Below are 18,017 nucleotides of genomic sequence, written 5' to 3'. Positions count from 1 at the left end.
GTACTTTTTTTGCACTTTCTTCCCTTTTTTTTTCTGTAATTAATGAAACAGAAAGAGAAACGCAGAGGAATGTTCTACGTTCTATCAATCGAAATGAACAGAAGTTGTTCCTGGTATTTAAACTGTTTTTTTAATTGACTGAAATTCAAAAGATTTACACTGTGTTGATATTTCCGTTAGGTAATTTTCTTAGTTTAGTTTCAAAAAAATGTTAAAAAATTATTGGCAGATGCAAACATTTATGAGAGTATGAATCTCAGGCTATATGTTCTGCACTATATTATTAATTAATGGCTCAATTTAAAAAATAACATAAAGCTGACTTCTGATGTTGCTTCACATCTGCAGTTTTGGTGGTGACACTCAGACTATGTTACATGAGGCTTTTCTGAGCCTTGTATATACTGAGTGAAACACTGCTATTGCTTTTTAAATGATTTCTGTTTCTGTGACAGTTCATGCAGATGAATATGACTAAAACAAATTGAAATAGCACTTTTCAGAATTTGATACAAATAAACTGCTGTACAACTGCTGAATTACAGCTTGTGCTTCTTGCTTTCCTTTGGGTTTTCTCTGGGAAGCAAAATACTTAAATTTTCTGAAAAAAGGACTCAAGCTAATATTTACCAGTGTTTTTCATTCATTTAAACAAAAAACAGCTATTAAATGAAAGTTTCCAGCAGATGAAGAGATGGAAAAGGGGAAGAATCTGTGTGTTTTTCTCCTGTTTGTGGATTTCCACGACTCTTAGGATGCCTGTGTTCCAAGAGTATGACTTTATTTTTTTCTGCTATATTCAATTTTTATGCCTTTCAATACCTTACATATAAAAACTTCATGTTTATTCTCATGCTAGATTTTGGAATTAAATCTGTGTTTAAGAAGCTTTCTGTCACAAGTAACATTGTATTTTTTCTCTTTGAGGGTTTTTGATGAAAAGTAGCATGTTTGGAGTTCATTGATGAAGTTGCAGTTTGAACTGGTGCAGTAAGGATTTCTGTAGCAATACTAGCTTGGTTTTGAAAGATGTTGAATAAAATAGTTGGATCCCATGATGTAACTAGGTCATGTGAAATGCTAAGCAATCATCTATCTTAAATACACAAGGATTAGAAATTTGAGATATCTAAACCATAAAACACAGAGAAAAGATGGATTCTAGTGATTGGTTGACCATAAAAGGAGCAATGTCCAGGCAGAGTTATCCTTCTGTTTAGTAAATGAAACCATTTTAAAAAGTTGAAAGTGAAGGTTCTGGTTCACAAAGACCAATGAAAATGAAGAGTATTGGTGCAGCATGTGTATAAATGTAAAAGCAGAAGGCATAAGAAAAGATAAGTGGTCTGGAGTGCAGATGGTTTAAATTGAAGGAATCTTCACAAAATTAAAATATGGAACACTGGTACAGCCATCATAGCACTACTGTTGAAGATGCATTCCTTCTGAATAGTGTGACAGCTGGCAGTTGTGAAGCAATTTTTCTCAAAAAAAAAAAAAGAGTAACAGAGGGAAGATAAAAATGTGTATGGCTTAAATACACAGGGAGAGTGCATATGACATGACAGGACAGGAGGCTAGAGAAGTTGGGAACAGGATCATCAGATTGCCAGCTAGAGGAGATGTCGACTTTTCTGTACATGCTGCTGTTCTGAAAAATCTCAGCTGCCTCCCTTCAGTCTAATGTAAATCTTACCTGAGCATTTTTGTAGTCTCTTGCTGAATCTTTACCTTATTGTATTGCTCAAATGTGTAAAACTCAGTCAAGGGTGAAAAACAAAAATGAAGAAGTGATGCCACGAAGAATAGTATTAAGTGATCAACAACAGAACTCCAAAATGATAGAAGTTAGATAGCAGAGTGTTGCTGCATGTGTTGAACAATATGCAAAGCATCTATTTTTGATTGGATCAAAAAAACCCCAACAACCCAACCCAAAATTACCACCACCAAAAAACGCATACCCAACATCTGCCTCCATCAGCTCCACCTGTCAGTTACTTCCATGTTACTATGATGAAAGGAGCAGAAGTAGAGGTAAAAGAATACTGTGATATGTTGAGGTTACCTTTTTTACAGTTGCAAAGCATCCTGTGTTTTCTTTTAAATTTTCTCTTATTTTATCCTTTTTATACTATTAACTTTTCCAGTTTTGGCTCTGTTACCTGCCAGCTTACATACCATTTAATTTCTGAGTTTTTCACAGATGTAAGTGCAAGAGGAGCACTGCCCTTCCCCCTTGGATGCAGATTTTGTTTTAATAGACTGTATTGATGATTTCCTTGACAGAAAAGTGAAACAACATGAAAGAGAATGTGTACTAGTTTGTTTCCTTGCAAGGCTGTTTTTGTGTAGGAATAAACTTTGGAACGGGTCTTCTGTTTCAGGTTTTGTTTTGTTTTGTTTTGTTTTTTCTCCTCACTTTAACAGTCATTTTATTGGGAAATTATTGGTCTGTGGCGAGTTCAAGTCATAATTACTTGTATAATTTGCAGCACTATATCAGTGCCTGTATGTAAAGCTTGTTGCTTTCAAATGTAGATTTCTAGTGTCATTGACTTTTGTGATAGTTATGGTAGTAAGGGAGAATTTAGAAGGTATGACTGTGATTGGTAATTGATTTGATTAGTCCTGTAATCCAGGAATAAAATTGTAATTTGTCAGTCCACAATTCTAACAATTTTTTCACATTCCTTAGGTGGATTGTGGACATGGAAGGTGCTCCAGGAACACTATATGAAGGGGAGAAATTTCAGCTTCTATTTAAGTTTAGTAGTCGGTATCCTTTTGATTCGCCTCAGGTAACTGCTTTTTTACTGTTTCTTAACACTACCTTTAGATTATAGCTCCATGACATATGCTGAATATTAGTGTCATCCACATATCCTAGTTTGAAATTTAGTTACTTCAGTTTGTATTAAACACATTGTGCAGATGCCTTTTAAAAATTACTTCAGTGAAGTATAGTGTTGTGATGGTCTACTTGGTTTCGTAGGAGATGAAAGAGCAGCATAAGCTGAAGGCTTCTTTGGGGCTGATGTTCATATGAAAGAGCAACACAGGGTAAAATAAGACTGTCCCCTTCACTGCAGTGTAGGAGTAAACAGCAAACTGCTCCTTCATCCCTTTTCTTTCTGCTTTCAACTTCTCGTTTTCCTAGTTTGTTTTTAAGCCTGTTGCGTCTTGTCTGCTGCCATTGTTAATACAGCTGGGGGAATACTGTGGTAGGGATTCTCATACATAAATGACATCTGTATGAGTAGCCTGAAAATCTAGTGGTTATAATTGAGATGTGAGATACTGTGTTTCTGTCACAGCAACATAAAGAACTAAACAGGCAGCAATACTACTAGGCTGCAAAAGGAACTCTGTACATCTATCCCTCCCTACATTACCTGACGGGAATGTTACAGAATGTGACTGGTAAGAGTAGTGTTTGGCTATCACCCCTGCTCCTCTAAAAAAGGAAGGAGGAGATGGCTGGAAGAGCTGGAAGTCATTGTGCAGCAGGAAAACTATGGTATAGCTGCCATCATGGAAACATGGTGAGATGACTCACGCAGCTGGAGTGCTATAATGGATGGCTATAAACTCTTCAGAAGGGACAGACAAGGAAGGCGAGGTGTTGTGTTTTGACTGTCTAAAGCTTGATGATGATGACAATACGATTTTTTTCTGGGTAGGAATCGGGGGAAATCCAACAAGGCAGATATCCCAGTGGGAGTCTCTTATAGACTATCCAACGAGGATGAAGGGGCAGCTGAAATATTCTGTAAGCAGCTGGGAGAAGTCTCACTATTGCTAGGCCTTGATCACATGGGGGACTTCAACTTACCAGATGTCTGCTGGAAATAAAACACAGTAGAGAGGAAACAGTCTAGGACATTCCTGGAGCATGTGGAAGACAACTTCCTGACACAGCTGGTCAGTGAGCTGACTAGGGAAGGTGCCACACTGGACCTGTTGCTCATGAATTGAGAAAGACTTGTGGGTGATGTGATGGTTGGAGGCCATGAAATGGTAGAGTTTTTGATTCTTGGAGAAGTAAGGAAGGCAGTCAGCAGAACTGCTGTCTTGGACTTCCAGAGGGCAGACTTTGGCCTGTTGAGGCGGCTGGCTGACAGAGTCCCTTGAGAGGCAGTTCTGAAGGGCAAAGTAGTCCAGGAGAGCTGGTTGTTCTTCAAGAAAGAAATCTTAGAGGTGCAGGAGCAGGTCATCCCCAGGTGCTGAAAGATGAGCTGGTGGGGAAGATGACTGGCTTGGCTGAACAGAGAGCTTCTGTCTGGAACTCAGGAAATAAAGGAGAGTTTACAACCTTTGCAAGAACAGGCGGCAACTCAGGAAGACTACAAGGATGTTGTAAAGTTATACAGGGAAGAATTTAGAAGGGCCAAAGCTCAGCTGAAGTTGAATCTGACCACTGCTATAAAAGGCAACAAAAATGTTTCTATAAATGCATTAGCAACAAAAGGAGGGCTAAAGAGAGTCTCCATTATTTATTGGATGTAGGGGGGAACACAGTGACAAAGGATGAGGAAAAGGCTGAGGCACTTAATGCCTCTCTGCCTCAGTCTTTATTAGTAAGATCAGTTATGCTTCAGGTACCCAGCACCCTGAGCTAGAAGGTAGGGATGGGGAGCAGAATGAAGCCCCCATAAACCAAGGGGAAATGTTTAGTGTGACCTGTTACACCATGCAGACAAATGCAAGCCTATGGAACCAGATGGGATCCCGCTGAAGGTTCTGAGGGAGCTGGTAGAGGTGCTCACCAGACCACTTTCCATCATTTATCATCAGTCTTGCCTTACCAGCGAGGTCCCAGTTGACTGGATGTTGGCAAATATGATGCCCAACTACAAGAAGGGCTGGAAGGAGGATCCAGTGAACTACAGGCCCGTCAGTCTGACCTTTGTGTTGAGGCATCTAGAGTGGCATCATGTGGCACATTCAGAAGAACCAGGCAACCAGGCCCAGTTCACATGGGTTTATGAAGGGCAGGTCCTACTTGAATAACCTGATCTCCTTGTATGACAAGGTGACCCACTTAGTCAATGAGGGGAAAAAGCTGTGGAGGTTGTTTACCTAGGTTTTTATAAAGCCTTTGACACTGTTTGCCACATATTCTCCTGGAGAAACTGGATGCCTGTGGCTTGGACATGCACACTCTCCTGGGTAAAGAACTGTCTGCATGGCTGTGCTCTAAGAGTTGTGGTGAATGGAGTGAAATCCAGTTGGCCACAAGTCATGTTCCCCAGGGCTGTTGGTGCCAGTTCTGTTTAATATCCTTATCAATGATCTGGAAGAGGAGATCGAGTGCTCCCTCAGTATGTTTGCAGATGATGCTAAATTGGGCAGGAGTGTTGATCTGCTGGAGGGTAGAAAGGCTCTACAGACAATCTGGACCAGCTAGGTTGTTGGGCCGAGGCCAGTTATGTGATGTTCAACAAAGCCAAGTGCTGGGTCCTGCATTGGAGTCAGAACAAGCCCAGGCAGTGCTACAGGCTTGGGGAAGAGTGGCTGGAAAGTTGCCTGGTGGTGGAAAAGGACCTGGGGGTATTGGTCGGCAACAGCTAAATCTAAGCCAGCAGTGTGCCCAGGTGGCCAAAAAGGCCAACAGCATCCTGGCTTGTATCAGGAATGGTGTGGCCAGCAGGGCTAGAGAAGTGATTGTCCCCCTGTACTCGGCACTAGTGAGGCTGCACCTCAAATACTGTTTCAGACTTGGAGGTGCTGGAGTGAGTTCAGAGAAGGGCAATGATGCTGGTGAAGAGTCTGGAACACAGATCTTACAAGGAGTGTCTGAGGGCACTGGGTTTTTTTTAGCCTGGAGAAAAGGAGGCTGAGGGGAGACCTTATCACCCTCTATAACTCCCTCAACAGAGGTTGTGACATGGAGGGTGTTGGTCTCTTCTCTGGAGTAGCAAGTGGTAGGACAAGAGAAAATGGCCTCAAGTTGTGCCAGAGAAGTTTAGATTGGATATTAGGAAACATTTATTCACCAAAAGGGTTGCCGTGCATTGGAACAGGCTGCCTAGGGAAGTGGTGGAGTCACCATCCCTTGAGGTGTTTGAAAGACACGTAGATGATGTTCTTAGGGACATAGTTTAGTGGTGGACTTGGCAGTGTTAGATTAATGGTTGGATTTTGTGATCTTAAGAGTCCTTTCCACCTAAATGATTCCTGACTCGAAGGAAAGCAATAGTGCCTTAGTCCTGTGTGTTTCAGCTCAAAGTTCCTAGAGTGATCTCTGACACTTTTCTCATTTGTGTTGAAACTGAAGCATGGTCTGTGAGAGACACTTAAACCGTAAACATTACATAAACGTGTTTAGTCTTAGGTTTTAAAGAACAAAGTGGCCGCCCCATGAGTTTGCAGTGAACTACTCATAGGTGACTTACGGGGCAGCAGCTGCTTCCATAGTTCCAAGTAGATACTATTTATACTCATTACCCAATCTGTGTGTGTGGTTCTGAGCAATTTGTTCTAAAACAGCAAATGGCATCCCTACACACACACTGATTTTTAGCACAGAAGAGAATTAAGAAAATCAAGAATGCAGAACTTAAATTCTTATAGATAGCTAAAATTTCTGTTATAAAAATGCTGCTGTGCCATAAGTTCATTCTATACTACAGACCTCTTGGTCGTAATTATCTCTCCTTCAAATCTACTTACGCTGAATTGACAGTTTACACTTCTGCTGTGTAATCATGTAGTTGTTTTCTGCCTTTAAATATATGTTGTCTGTCATAGTGTGCATGCTTTTACTTACCTGGTGTGCCTAGTTCTTGTTTTCATATAAAAGGAAGACATTTGTTAGAAGTGAAATATGTTACTGGATTATAAAGGTAAGCTCTTCAACACTTAAGAAATATCAGCTTAAAAACTTGTGAAAGATTATTCTGCATCCCTTGTTTTACTGTCTTACAAACCTCTCTGGCATTTGGCAAATAGTTTAAGCTGTCTAATCTGTTTCATGTATGATGGTGTCACTTCTTTCTTGTAATCAGGGATGTGGTGTGTATGTGTACATGTTTTTATGTTTATACATATATCTGTATAACATAGAAACACATAAGAGGCTTCTGGGTATTATGGTTGTGAGTGGTAGAGATTGATTATGTCACTGCATAAAAGATGATAGTGGTTGCATTGGATAAGGAGCTCAGGGGGATAAAGCTGCTACTAAGGTTTCACATTTACTCCATTTCCATTGGTCCTAAGCCAGCTATGTGTTTGACGAAGACTTGACCTAAGAGCAATAGTTTTCAAAAGTGCTTTTTTAACCTTTTTTGACTAGGATATTATCTTTTCATAGAAAGGAGTTAAAGCTGCTCTTCCATATTTTTCCATGTCAAATGAAAACATATTCCGTTTGAAATAATTATCTAAATGTATTTCCTATATGGTAACGTGCTTCAGTTGTACATGTCCTTTTTTATAGCCAATAGGATTGATGCATTTTACTCTTTATGCTGGAACCTGGATGAGTTATCCAGAACTTAATTTCTGTTGTGTCTGGGTTATGGAAATTCTCATTTGTGAATCTCCTGTTTCCTGGCGTATGTTATTGTGGCTTACGAAATTGTTAGAATCCAGTGTTTTGGCTAGGCAAATGTATTCCTTAAGACATAAAAGACTAAGGCTGCAGGGCAGAGCAAGTTTAGTTTGATGTCTTTACACTGTTATCTTGGCATTTTTCTATGCTGAAAAAAAAAAATGCAGCATATAACCATTAATTTAACTTCACCTTCACTAGCTTTTAGGTGTCCATTATTAAAATTTTGCATTTCAAACAATACATTCTAAAAATTAGTGAACTGAACATGGTAAAGTGTGTTACTTAGTGTGACAATGACGGAACCACTTCTTAAATAAGATATTACTGTTTTCTCAAAAACAATACAGTTTTATTGAAAATGTGGACAATACTTTACAATTATGCCTTTTTTTTTTTTTTAGGTCATGTTTACTGGAGACAATATTCCTGTTCATCCTCATGTTTATAGCAATGGTCATATCTGTTTATCCATTCTAACAGAAGACTGGTCTCCAGCACTCTCAGTGCAATCTGTTTGTCTTAGCATTATTAGCATGCTTTCCAGCTGCAAAGAAAAGGTATGGGGTTTTTTTAGCACTGTCGGAGTAGGATAAATTAATAATTTTCTATTTTGCAAAGTGAGATTTTTATTTCTTAGATTCTAAAATAGGAAAAACTACTCTACCTACATTTCTATGACTGAAAAAATTCTAAGGTAGAACTATGAAATAAACAGTACAGTAAGTACTTTGTAACTGTTTTCATGGTAACCTGCTCATATATCATTATTGGAAAAAGAGACGTGCAAAATGACTATTGAAATGTCTTTATTGCAGATGTTTGTAATGCTTTGCAACTGTACTGTTTTGGTGATCTTGATTGTTTCAAGATTTCAGGAAAGGAAATGGTGCTAAGCTGCCTTTTTGGTCATAGATGAGTGGCACTGATACCTTAGGCCTTTTTTGTAAAGAGACTATGCTTTTACTCTTGACCATTTCATTTGCAGTGGAATATATGTGGAATTAAGGTGTGGTCAGAGCTTGTACATCTGTGCTATCCAAACATACCTATTTGTGTCACATCCCGGTCAGTTTCAGTCATGTGTATGTGGTAGAAAAACACTCCCCAAATGGCATTGTATTGTGTCCTGTGACTTTGCTTTTGCATAATGATGACATTTAGGAAAAAACTTGAAACATAAGAAGTATTAATCAGATAGAGATGTTTGCTTAAATTTTTTCACCCAATCCAAGATGAGGCTTACAGATGTGAATTGGATCTAATCTGTTAGAATTTGGTCCCAAACTGCAAATTAATTTCATTTGTTTTTTTTGAACAATAGTTGTTCCTTTCTTGTGGGTTGTTTTCTCTCTTTTTAATGATTTCTCCCCTTATCTATTCCCAAACGTTTTGCTATTTTTCATTGAGTCTTTGCTTAGAGTATTTCCAGTAAGATCTGCTACCTGGATCCTTAAGAGATTTTTCGTGACAAAGGTCTAGCCCTCCCTGTTACCTCATTTTCACTGCACTCACACGGTAGCCTTTCATAAGCTTATTAAGTAGCTCGTGTATTACAATATGCGGATTGTTTGATTATTTGTAGGTCTTTTCTTCTGTTGCAGAGGCGACCTCCAGATAACTCATTTTATGTAAGAACGTGTAACAAGAACCCAAAGAAAACAAAATGGTGGTATCATGGTAAGTATTTAACTAGGACCAGGAATTTTGAAGGTTTTTTTCAGGCTGAAGGCAATTGAAATGTATGAAAACAGGATAAATGCATTCAAAACCTTAAACTATCTTTTAGAAATTTCATCGAGTTCTAAAAAAAAATTTTTTTTGAGGTACTCCTCTGTGAACTTTTTGTTTTTTAATATATCACATTTTAGTAATTCCTGATGGAAATTTAAATAGCACAGATTTCCGTGTTCTAAATTGTGGGACTGAATTTGAACAAAAGTTCTTGTAAACTGTATTAGTCCATGACAAGTCTTAAGTTTGAGTTTGGGGAAGGTCCATAATGAAACTAGGTTTAGCTCTGAACCCAGAGTTTGTTGGTAATACTTTTAGGAGGTTTTTCAGAAATTAAAAGATGCCTCTATGTTTGTAAACAACTTTGTGTTTTAATAGATTTCCATTGCTCATAAGAACTTGCAGTCAATAATACAGTAATAAGATTTGACACGTACATGATAAAAAAAAAATACGATACTAAAATTGCTACATATAGTAACAGTGTCTGCAGTGCTAGTGTTGTGTGTGTGGTGGTTTCTTTTTTTTGTTTGTTTTGTTTTTTGGTGGGTTTGTGTGTTTGTTTTATTTTATTTTAATTTGGATGTTGTTTACATGTGTTCTCTGTCTGGCTTTATACTCTGTGGTTTCTTTCTTCTGCCTCAACATTTGTCATCCTCTCTTAAGAGCTAGGGTTGGCTGTGTGTGCTTGTCTTGTCTACTCCATTGGTGAGGAAAGAAAGGAGGAGAGGGTAGAGACAAGCTATGCTTTTCTTCTGTCCTCTCTTGTTGGCTGATACTTTGCTTTCCCTCAGGAAATACTGTCCAAATGATGGTTATCAGAAGCCCATGTATTTTGTCAAGAGATGTGTTAGAGTAGGAAATACTGCATGCTAGGGTGTTGCAGGAGGTATTGATTCCATCAATACTTTCATCTGAAGTCTTCATCATAGACACTCCATCATAAGGCATGCTCTGTTTTTCACTGCCTCCCCACCCCAGGACGTGTTCTGCCCCCTATGTGAGATGAGACCAGGTATTTTGAGAAAGGGAGAATGAATGACTGGAGAGACGGATGCCACAGCCTTCACCCTTAAAAGCCTGTGAATGCCTTAACAACAAAAACTTGAGTGTTTTGTAACACTGGCTGGGACTGATGGCTTTGTGATACTTTCATTCTGTTACATTACCATGTATCTTTCTCATTATACTCTAATAGTATCACTAAAACAAAGGGACCACTTACAGTAAGAGGAGTGCTGTATGTCTTGGGATTAAGAGTTATTTAAGAAACTCTGAACTCTTTATCGTGTGGTTATACATTATATTTTTATTTAAATTGACTCCAACAGTAATAATCCTGTTGCTCACAAGACTGGGGTTTTCATCTTCATCAGGTTATTCAGTAGTCCCTTTCTCTTATCTTTCTGTTTTCATACTCTCATAATGTATTTGATGCTTCTCCATTTCTAGTTTTGCTTCCCCTTTATTAGCAATTTTGGGAGAGTTTTTATTAACTATTTTTATTTTCATTTGCTAGTTATTTTTAAAGAGAAATGAGTCAAGTCATTTATTGACTTTATTTTGTGATTTAAAAGTGCTCTGTCTACTTGGAATTTGCACTAGAGTCTCATTTTGATTCAGGATTGAAGTTTACCAAGAAGAACAGTCTTCAGGTACTACTCAGGTTCCTTATTAATGAAATTCAATTTGAGTTAAACAAGCAAAACACATGAAAAGAGATGTGGGTTATCTGACTCTGAAATTTGCTATATAATTGTGGCTCAAAACCATCAAGCTGCTTATAGGCCACTGAACAAGTCATTTAATTACTTCAGAGTAACTATGCAGTGACTGTTTTCTGAAAGTCAGAAAACCCTACCCCTCCCCAGTGCAGAGCAACCTTAAAAAACTATCTGAGGCAAGAGAAAGCATTTCATTTAGATAACTTGTATTGTTTTGCTTTGTAATATATTCTTTTTTGTGTGTGTATTTTTTAAAATTAAGTACTGGTTACAGAAGAAGTCATGATTAAAAAATTATTGGGCTTCCTGCCCCCATTAAATTCTTACATTAAAAATAAAATGCGCTTGATATCCACTAGACAAAAATATTCTTAAATGCTAGAGGTTTTTTCCTTCAAGTTTTGCATGTCGCTTCTTCTCTCAGTTACAAGTAATTTTGTTTCTGTTCTGTGGACATGTATAATAACAAGACTGCCAAGGCACAGTCTTTAAATTTTCGGTGTTGTCTTCATGGATTTGCAGAAGTGGTGGGTTACACTAAAATGGGAAGTGTAGCTTGCCTGCTAATTTTAACCACCTCTCTCTGGAAAAGAACTGCTTGCACAACCTTACATGCACCTAAAAAGATTTACAAGCCCTTGGAAAAGGTGATTGTCCTCCTCATTTTCTGTTCCTGCTTCAACTGAAGTGTCACATATCTAATCTTGTGGTTGAACCAATTTGAGTGGGTAAATTAGGGAGAAAAGCCAATCCCAACCAAGGCGTAAAACCAGCTGTCTGAGGGTAACCAGCGAGTGAGAGAAATGCCAATGCTTACACAAGAATGTGTGGAGGGATTTGCAGCATTCTGCCTGTTCTCATCAGGTAGCCGTTGGACTGGCTTACCTTTAATGTGAAATGGAGGGAGACTGTCATCACTTTTAAACATATGCCTTTGAAGGATTGTTTTTATTAGCAGGTGCCTGGTTTTTATTTAGTTGGGAGCAAATAGTGTGTGATTGGGAGCTGATGTAAAGCAAATGGATGTGAACATAGAGGGGTAAAGTGGCACTTTGAGATCTATTCTGTATGTAAACATGTATTTATCTGTGCATTTATCTTATTGCAGAGTTTTTAATCTCTCATTTCATCCCTTCCACAACAAAGCAACTTATCCATAAGCAGAGTTGTGGAACCTTGTTTGCTACAAACTGATGTCCTCACAAGCCCCATTTAAAAATCTTTAACAACCAAAAATATTTCTAGATTGTCTGCCTGACCCAATGTCTGCTTCAACAGTACATGGAATTTCATGTTGACTTGCAGTCTTGAAGGTTGATCATGTTATATTAAAGACAAAGAGGATCTTCCAGATATAGTTTTCTTGGGCATCCAGGCTGAAATTAGTTTCCTGAAAGCTTTTGCCTGGCTTTGGTGTTGTCAGGAGGTAGATTTTTGTGATAAAGGAGGGCAATGGTGTTTGTTTTCAACCAACACCTCCTTAGAACTTCTGTGTTGTTGTGGGATTTTCGTGTGTGTGTGTGTGTTGTGGTGGTGTTGTGCGTGTGGTGGTTTTTTTTTGTTTGTTTTTGATTTTTACCCTTTTGAATTAGAAAGTGTTTTCTCTGGTATTTGGCCTAAACTTTTAGTACACAGTTTAAATGTCTCTCTTGGATCTTTGTTCAATCAAAGATACTGTTTGAGGCTACATTTTCTAGATGTGCAAGGTTACAAGTAAGTGCATTAAAATAACCAGATAGTAAGTTTATTTTCTGTTACAAGCTTAATATTTGCTGTTGCCAGATGCAAATATACTGCAGGTTGATGTGTGGAAGAGAAAATTTAAAAAGGAGAGCTTTCACAGACCCATATTTACTTTAATATTGAGCATAATGCAGAAAAGATTGGCATAGAATACTTTTTTTGTAATGTTCTCTCCATTCAGAGTAGCTAAACTTCAGTGAATATAAGTTATTTTCATGCTTAAGATTTTAGGAGTATAGTAGTAACATGACTTTTCCCTAATTCTGTCAGCTATGGTTCATGTTGATTCTTGAAAAATAAATGAATATACATACATGTGTATATGTATAAAGTGTTGAGAATGCATCAGGAGAAGCCCCCTCTGCCAGCTCATATTGCTGTATGTTCATTATAAAACGATTTTGTAATTTTATAACTGATGTGGACCTGCTGTACTTCAAGGGGGTAAAATGTTAAGCTTATGGGGTGTTTCAAAAAGACGGACTCAATTTCAGAGATATAGTGATTTCAAATTGGTTCCATGTTTTTGAAACACCCTTTATTTGGTCTTTCATTTTCCTAATGAGTGGCTTTCTAAATATCAAATGTGGAAATTACTGTCCTTTGAATGGAATATTTGCTAATACTAATATGCTTGGGGTTATGTGTGTATTTTGGAAGTTTTATGTTTGATATTTTCTCCCTTTTTTCCTGGGTCATTACTGAAAAAAACCACAGAGTTATGCCTGTATTTCCACTGCATGTTCCTGCCTTTGCCAGGAATTGTTTCTGCCTACAGCACCTTGCTAATTTGGACTTGAATGTTTATAGGTTTTCCATAAATGCTCTTCTTTTATTTTAAAGATGACACATGTTGATGCCACCATTTTGTGATCCTCGTAGCAGAAGATAGTCCTACTGAGAAAATGAGCACTTTGATCATTCAGTCTTTGAACTTTAACCTTTGACTGGAAGTGACCTATAGGCAATGAAGACTACTTCCTTTGACTGCATTTTTACTCCTGTGCATTCTGGGCGCATGTTGATCGCTGGTTCAGTCCATGCAACTGACATGCTTTTATTAGTCATACAGTATTAATGCAGGTGTCCAGAAATGTCAGAATAATTCCATTATTTTTATTTTAAGCTTTTGGAAGAATTCCAGGTCTTCATATCTTGTGCAATAACACTGAGCTCCTTGACGGTTTTGGTGCATCCATTGCCGGCAATGGACATTGTACCAGGGAAGGTTTTGCTCCTGCCACAAAAAAAAAAAAAAGATTGATGCATGACAGAGCTTATGAAAGTTTCAGACATGTTTGGATTATAAACAAGGGATCTACCATTACCTTAAAAGCCACCCCATTCTTTTGTATTTGGATTCTATGCACTGTGATCACAAAACTAGCAGCATGAGTTAACATGCATAGCTGAAGGTCTGTAATAAGATCATTGCATACTTATGAAATTGTTTATCTGCTGTCAAATTGTTTTGACATGGAAGGTTTTTCAAGTGACATTGGCAGAGAGGTACAATGTTATCCCTATGGTGAAATAAAACTACTTTTTGTATATAGTTTATTCATATCTCTGAAGCAAAGGTATGAGTAATTTAGGGTATGAGTGATTTAATCAAGAATTTATTTTGGAGATAGAAGAGGATGGCAGTGATGTAACTGAACTTGCTGCAGTCCATAACTGGGCTTGTAATTTGTACTTTAGAGCTTTTTCCAAATAGATTGCACACTGTTATTTCCTGCTAGCCATCAGCATGAGCCCTACTGCCTACACCAATATTTCATTTATTTATGTATTTGAAAGCAATTCATATAACATTTTTTGTTTGCATTCATTGTTTTTTTTGTTGTATGTCATGTTTGAATGTTACAAAACAATATTTTGATTGAAAAGCTTTGTCAGAAGATATTTTCATGTAAATTATTTCTTTATCTTGTAAACATCGTCTTGTCTTTTAATCTGTACTATAAAAAGAAAAAAAATACATTTTTGACAGAGGCTTAATGTTTTGACAAAAAAGTGTGGACCTTCTTATTTAAGCTTAGACTAAAGTATATTTTCTTAACTTGCTTGTCCCATGCAGCCATACCAGGTTTGTTGTTTTGTTTTTTTTTTTTTTCCTAGGCTTTTACTTCACAAAAAAGGGGAAAAAGCCTAAAATCAGATTGACATTTTTCTATGGAGCAACATTTATTGAAATGATAGTTGTTCTCACCACTCTGTAATATTTTGATACTGCAATTAGGTTGTCTTTTTAGGAAGCACTTTTATAAACTTAATACCTTTACACATATGCAAAATTTCTATGATTTTTTTTTTACTGTTGCCTTATTGTTGCACTCAAAAAACAAAAGTCAAGTGGTTAATGCATGAATGTCAAAATCAAATAACTACTTGATATAAAAACAAACAAAAGAAAAAAAATTAAAAAAACAACCCAAAACAACCCAGAGTGACTAACCATAAAAACAGAAAATTGGCTGAAAATACTGATGATTTTTTTTTTCTTACTGCTGTATGATAACTGACGAGTTTTATAGCCTTGTACATACTTCTCTGTTACCTAATGTTTAAAACATTTTTAAAAAGTGAGATGCTAACTCAGGGTGGACAGAGTTCAGATGGATTTGCTTCAGAGAAGTATTTTGTACAGCAACTGAATTATGGGTATTGCCAGTGAAGTGAGGCTACAATATACTTCAGGAACTGCTGTTTTTTCTACTGTATTGAAAAAATCTCTTGGCCTTTAAAACTCAATGGTAAAAATCTAGCTTTGCATATAAATTTGATGCGTGTATTATACTTTCACAATAAGCCTTTAAAACATAGAGTTCAGTTTCTTTTAAGAGCCAAAAATAATTTTAAGCAAATGAAATAGTTCTGCTTCTAACTGTTTGTTTAGCAAAATGTTGTTGTGAGTTAATCAGACTGGTTATTTTTGGATACGGTGCATATGAAACAGCAGTAGTCTGATTCTTAATCTGTATATTCATGTCAACTGCTCTGTATTGATTGAAAGGATTGACACATTTTGAGAAATTCATGTGTGAATGGTTCACGTAACGGATTCTATCAAATAGTCCACAGGAAAGAGACCTTTTTGTGCCACAAGGTAATGTCTCTGAAGAAACAGTTCAAGTACATCTTCTCAGATTCATGTAGCTTTTCATACAGTGGCTTGCCATACTACAGTACATGGTTTCAGAGAAGCTTTATGACATACTGTATATATTTGTTGAAGATGTGCATTGTAGTGGAAAGCATTATATGTTTTATTGACCTGTGCTGTCACATGGACTACAGTAAATTTAAATAACCAAATCTATGCTGCTCTGTAATACTCTCCCGGCCCCCAATATACTTACTTAAAAAAAAGGCAAGGTAGATTAGAAGAGAATGTACCTCAGGTCTTTTAGTTTACAGTAGAAATGCCTCCATTGATTCTCTTGTAGATCTGTGGTTAAATTCACCTATATAGAGAGGGCCAAGACAAAGCCTATATACCACTCAGGCCCTCAAAGTAATGCAACTATTCTGACAATGCTACGGTGCCCTGAAATAAGGCTGAATTAGATGAAGGTGGTGCCATCCTTTCCATAGGGTGACCCTGTGTATGTAACTTTTCTTTCACTTGGAATTTCTCACGTGAAATGATTACCGAATTGGTTTGATATGATCTTACTTTTATTTTGTGTCAATGTTCATGTTGTTAAACACTTTGTTTTGTGTTTAGTGTCTTTATACTATAACACAATAAATTCTTGTTTTAAAATAGATTACTACCCTTGAATGGAAATACGTGTGGACCTTTTCATGGTGGATTGCAGAGGCGTTGTTCCTTACATTCAGCTACTCTTGAGACAAAGCTGTTAGTAATTCCAAAATGCTGTGATGGATATCAGGGGAGAAATTTGGATAATACTGAGGTGTTCCCTCTTTTCTCCAGAAGGTGTCTGTTGCAAGAGCTGAGGTTTCTTAAATATATATACATATAGTTAACATGCAGTGCTTTTATTTGTCATAGATGATCAAATAGCCTCTTATCACAGTTCTTTGCTGCTCAACAAACATTTCAAATACTGAATGAGGAGTTTGAGATCCAGGATTCTTCTTTGCTTGCAGTTGTGGGCGGAGAGTTTCTATTACTTTGATAGCATATGTGAGGATTGTTAAATGAAAATGATGCTGACTAATATCAATAATTGCTTTTAGTTTTGTACAGTTTTTTTTTTATTCAAGGGATGATGGCTTCTGTTTCAGAAAAAGTAAGGTACTTTCTTGATAACTAAAAAGCCTATTATTGTGAAAAATTCATGTATCTTGTGTTGTGAATACTGTCCTGGATGTTTGATTTTTAGTTATTGCTTAATTTGAAAGTCTGACAAAATATAGTTTAAGGTTTTAAAGGTATGGTCTAAGGACACCATAAATTTCCAATGTCAGTAATTAAATTTTAAAAACAGATTAGACAAATGTCTGTCAGGAGAAGTTTAATATAATTGATAAGACGACTTTCTGGTACTGTTCTTGATGATTTTTTTTTTTTTGGGCATATGTAAATATTTACTAAAATAAATGATGTTTTAAGAACGAAGGCGGGGGGGAATCCACCTGTGGCATTCATGTTTCTTAGAACGTGTCCTGTTAATATTAAAAGCTTTGTGATAGTGCAGCTATATAATTTCAAACTTTGTTGAGGGGAAGCCAGTATAGGTTTTGCCTTGCCTGATGAAGCAATTCAGCATTATGTTGTGCTTACACAATCACAAATCCTGATTATTCTAAAAAAAGTAGCATTGAACGAACTCTCTTTTAAAACCAGTTGCTTTTGATCCAAGTCACTTGGTGCAGTTTGGATTTACTCTCATAAGCTGAGGGACCTGAAAAGTTGAGTGTTGAACTGGCTGAGGGGAATTAAGCTGCCTCAGTGATGTTCCATCTTCAGCTGAAGCTGCACAGCAGGGTGGGGAGAGAGACCTGGTTTGTGTGCAGGTACTTATTGGCCTGTTGTTTTCAGGACTTCCGCAAACTTTCCAATCCATCAGGCTTTCAAGTACCTTAATAAAATTAGAAGAGTAGAAATATCATGAGTCGTCTTTTATTATACTAAAATATAATTCAGAAATACTTTACTGATAATAGCAACGCAGGATATTATGTTGACTTGCCATGTTTTTTTTGTCCAGATTTTAAGTATTTTTTTAAAGTAGTGTTTGAGGAGTTTCGAGCAGTTGATTCAACTTAAGACATTATTTCTGGAG

The 18,017-nt window shown here is 37.1% G+C and overlaps 1 protein-coding gene across 7 annotated transcripts in view; it reads left to right on the top strand.

Annotated features, from left to right (window-relative positions):
• The window catches only part of UBE2W (ubiquitin conjugating enzyme E2 W), a 35,458-nt gene extending 18,926 nt beyond the window's left edge, over window positions 1-16,532 (top strand). For 3 of the 7 annotated variants that reach the window (XM_065053820.1, XM_065053818.1, XM_065053819.1), the window contains exons 3-6: window positions 2,699-2,801; window positions 7,963-8,118; window positions 9,163-9,238; window positions 13,603-16,532. In XM_065053820.1, the coding sequence (XP_064909892.1) occupies window positions 2,699-2,801; window positions 7,963-8,118; window positions 9,163-9,238; window positions 13,603-13,616 (349 nt within the window). In that variant the 3' untranslated portion in view covers window positions 13,617-16,532. Of the gene's footprint in view, window positions 1-51; window positions 114-662; window positions 773-2,698; window positions 2,802-7,962; window positions 8,119-9,143; window positions 9,239-13,602 lie in introns of all 7 variants that reach the window. The other 4 variants (XR_010470624.1, XR_010470623.1, XR_010470622.1 and 1 more) reach the window with 3 other exon arrangements.
• The last annotated feature ends 1,485 nt before the right edge of the window (window positions 16,533-18,017 follow it).

The sequence above is a fragment of the Columba livia genome, chromosome 2 (assembly GCF_036013475.1).
Source record: "Columba livia isolate bColLiv1 breed racing homer chromosome 2, bColLiv1.pat.W.v2, whole genome shotgun sequence".
Lineage (NCBI taxonomy): Eukaryota > Metazoa > Chordata > Aves > Columbiformes > Columbidae > Columba > Columba livia.
The sequence above is the reverse complement of the archived record's forward strand: the minus strand, read 5'-3'. Positions and strand labels throughout refer to the sequence as shown.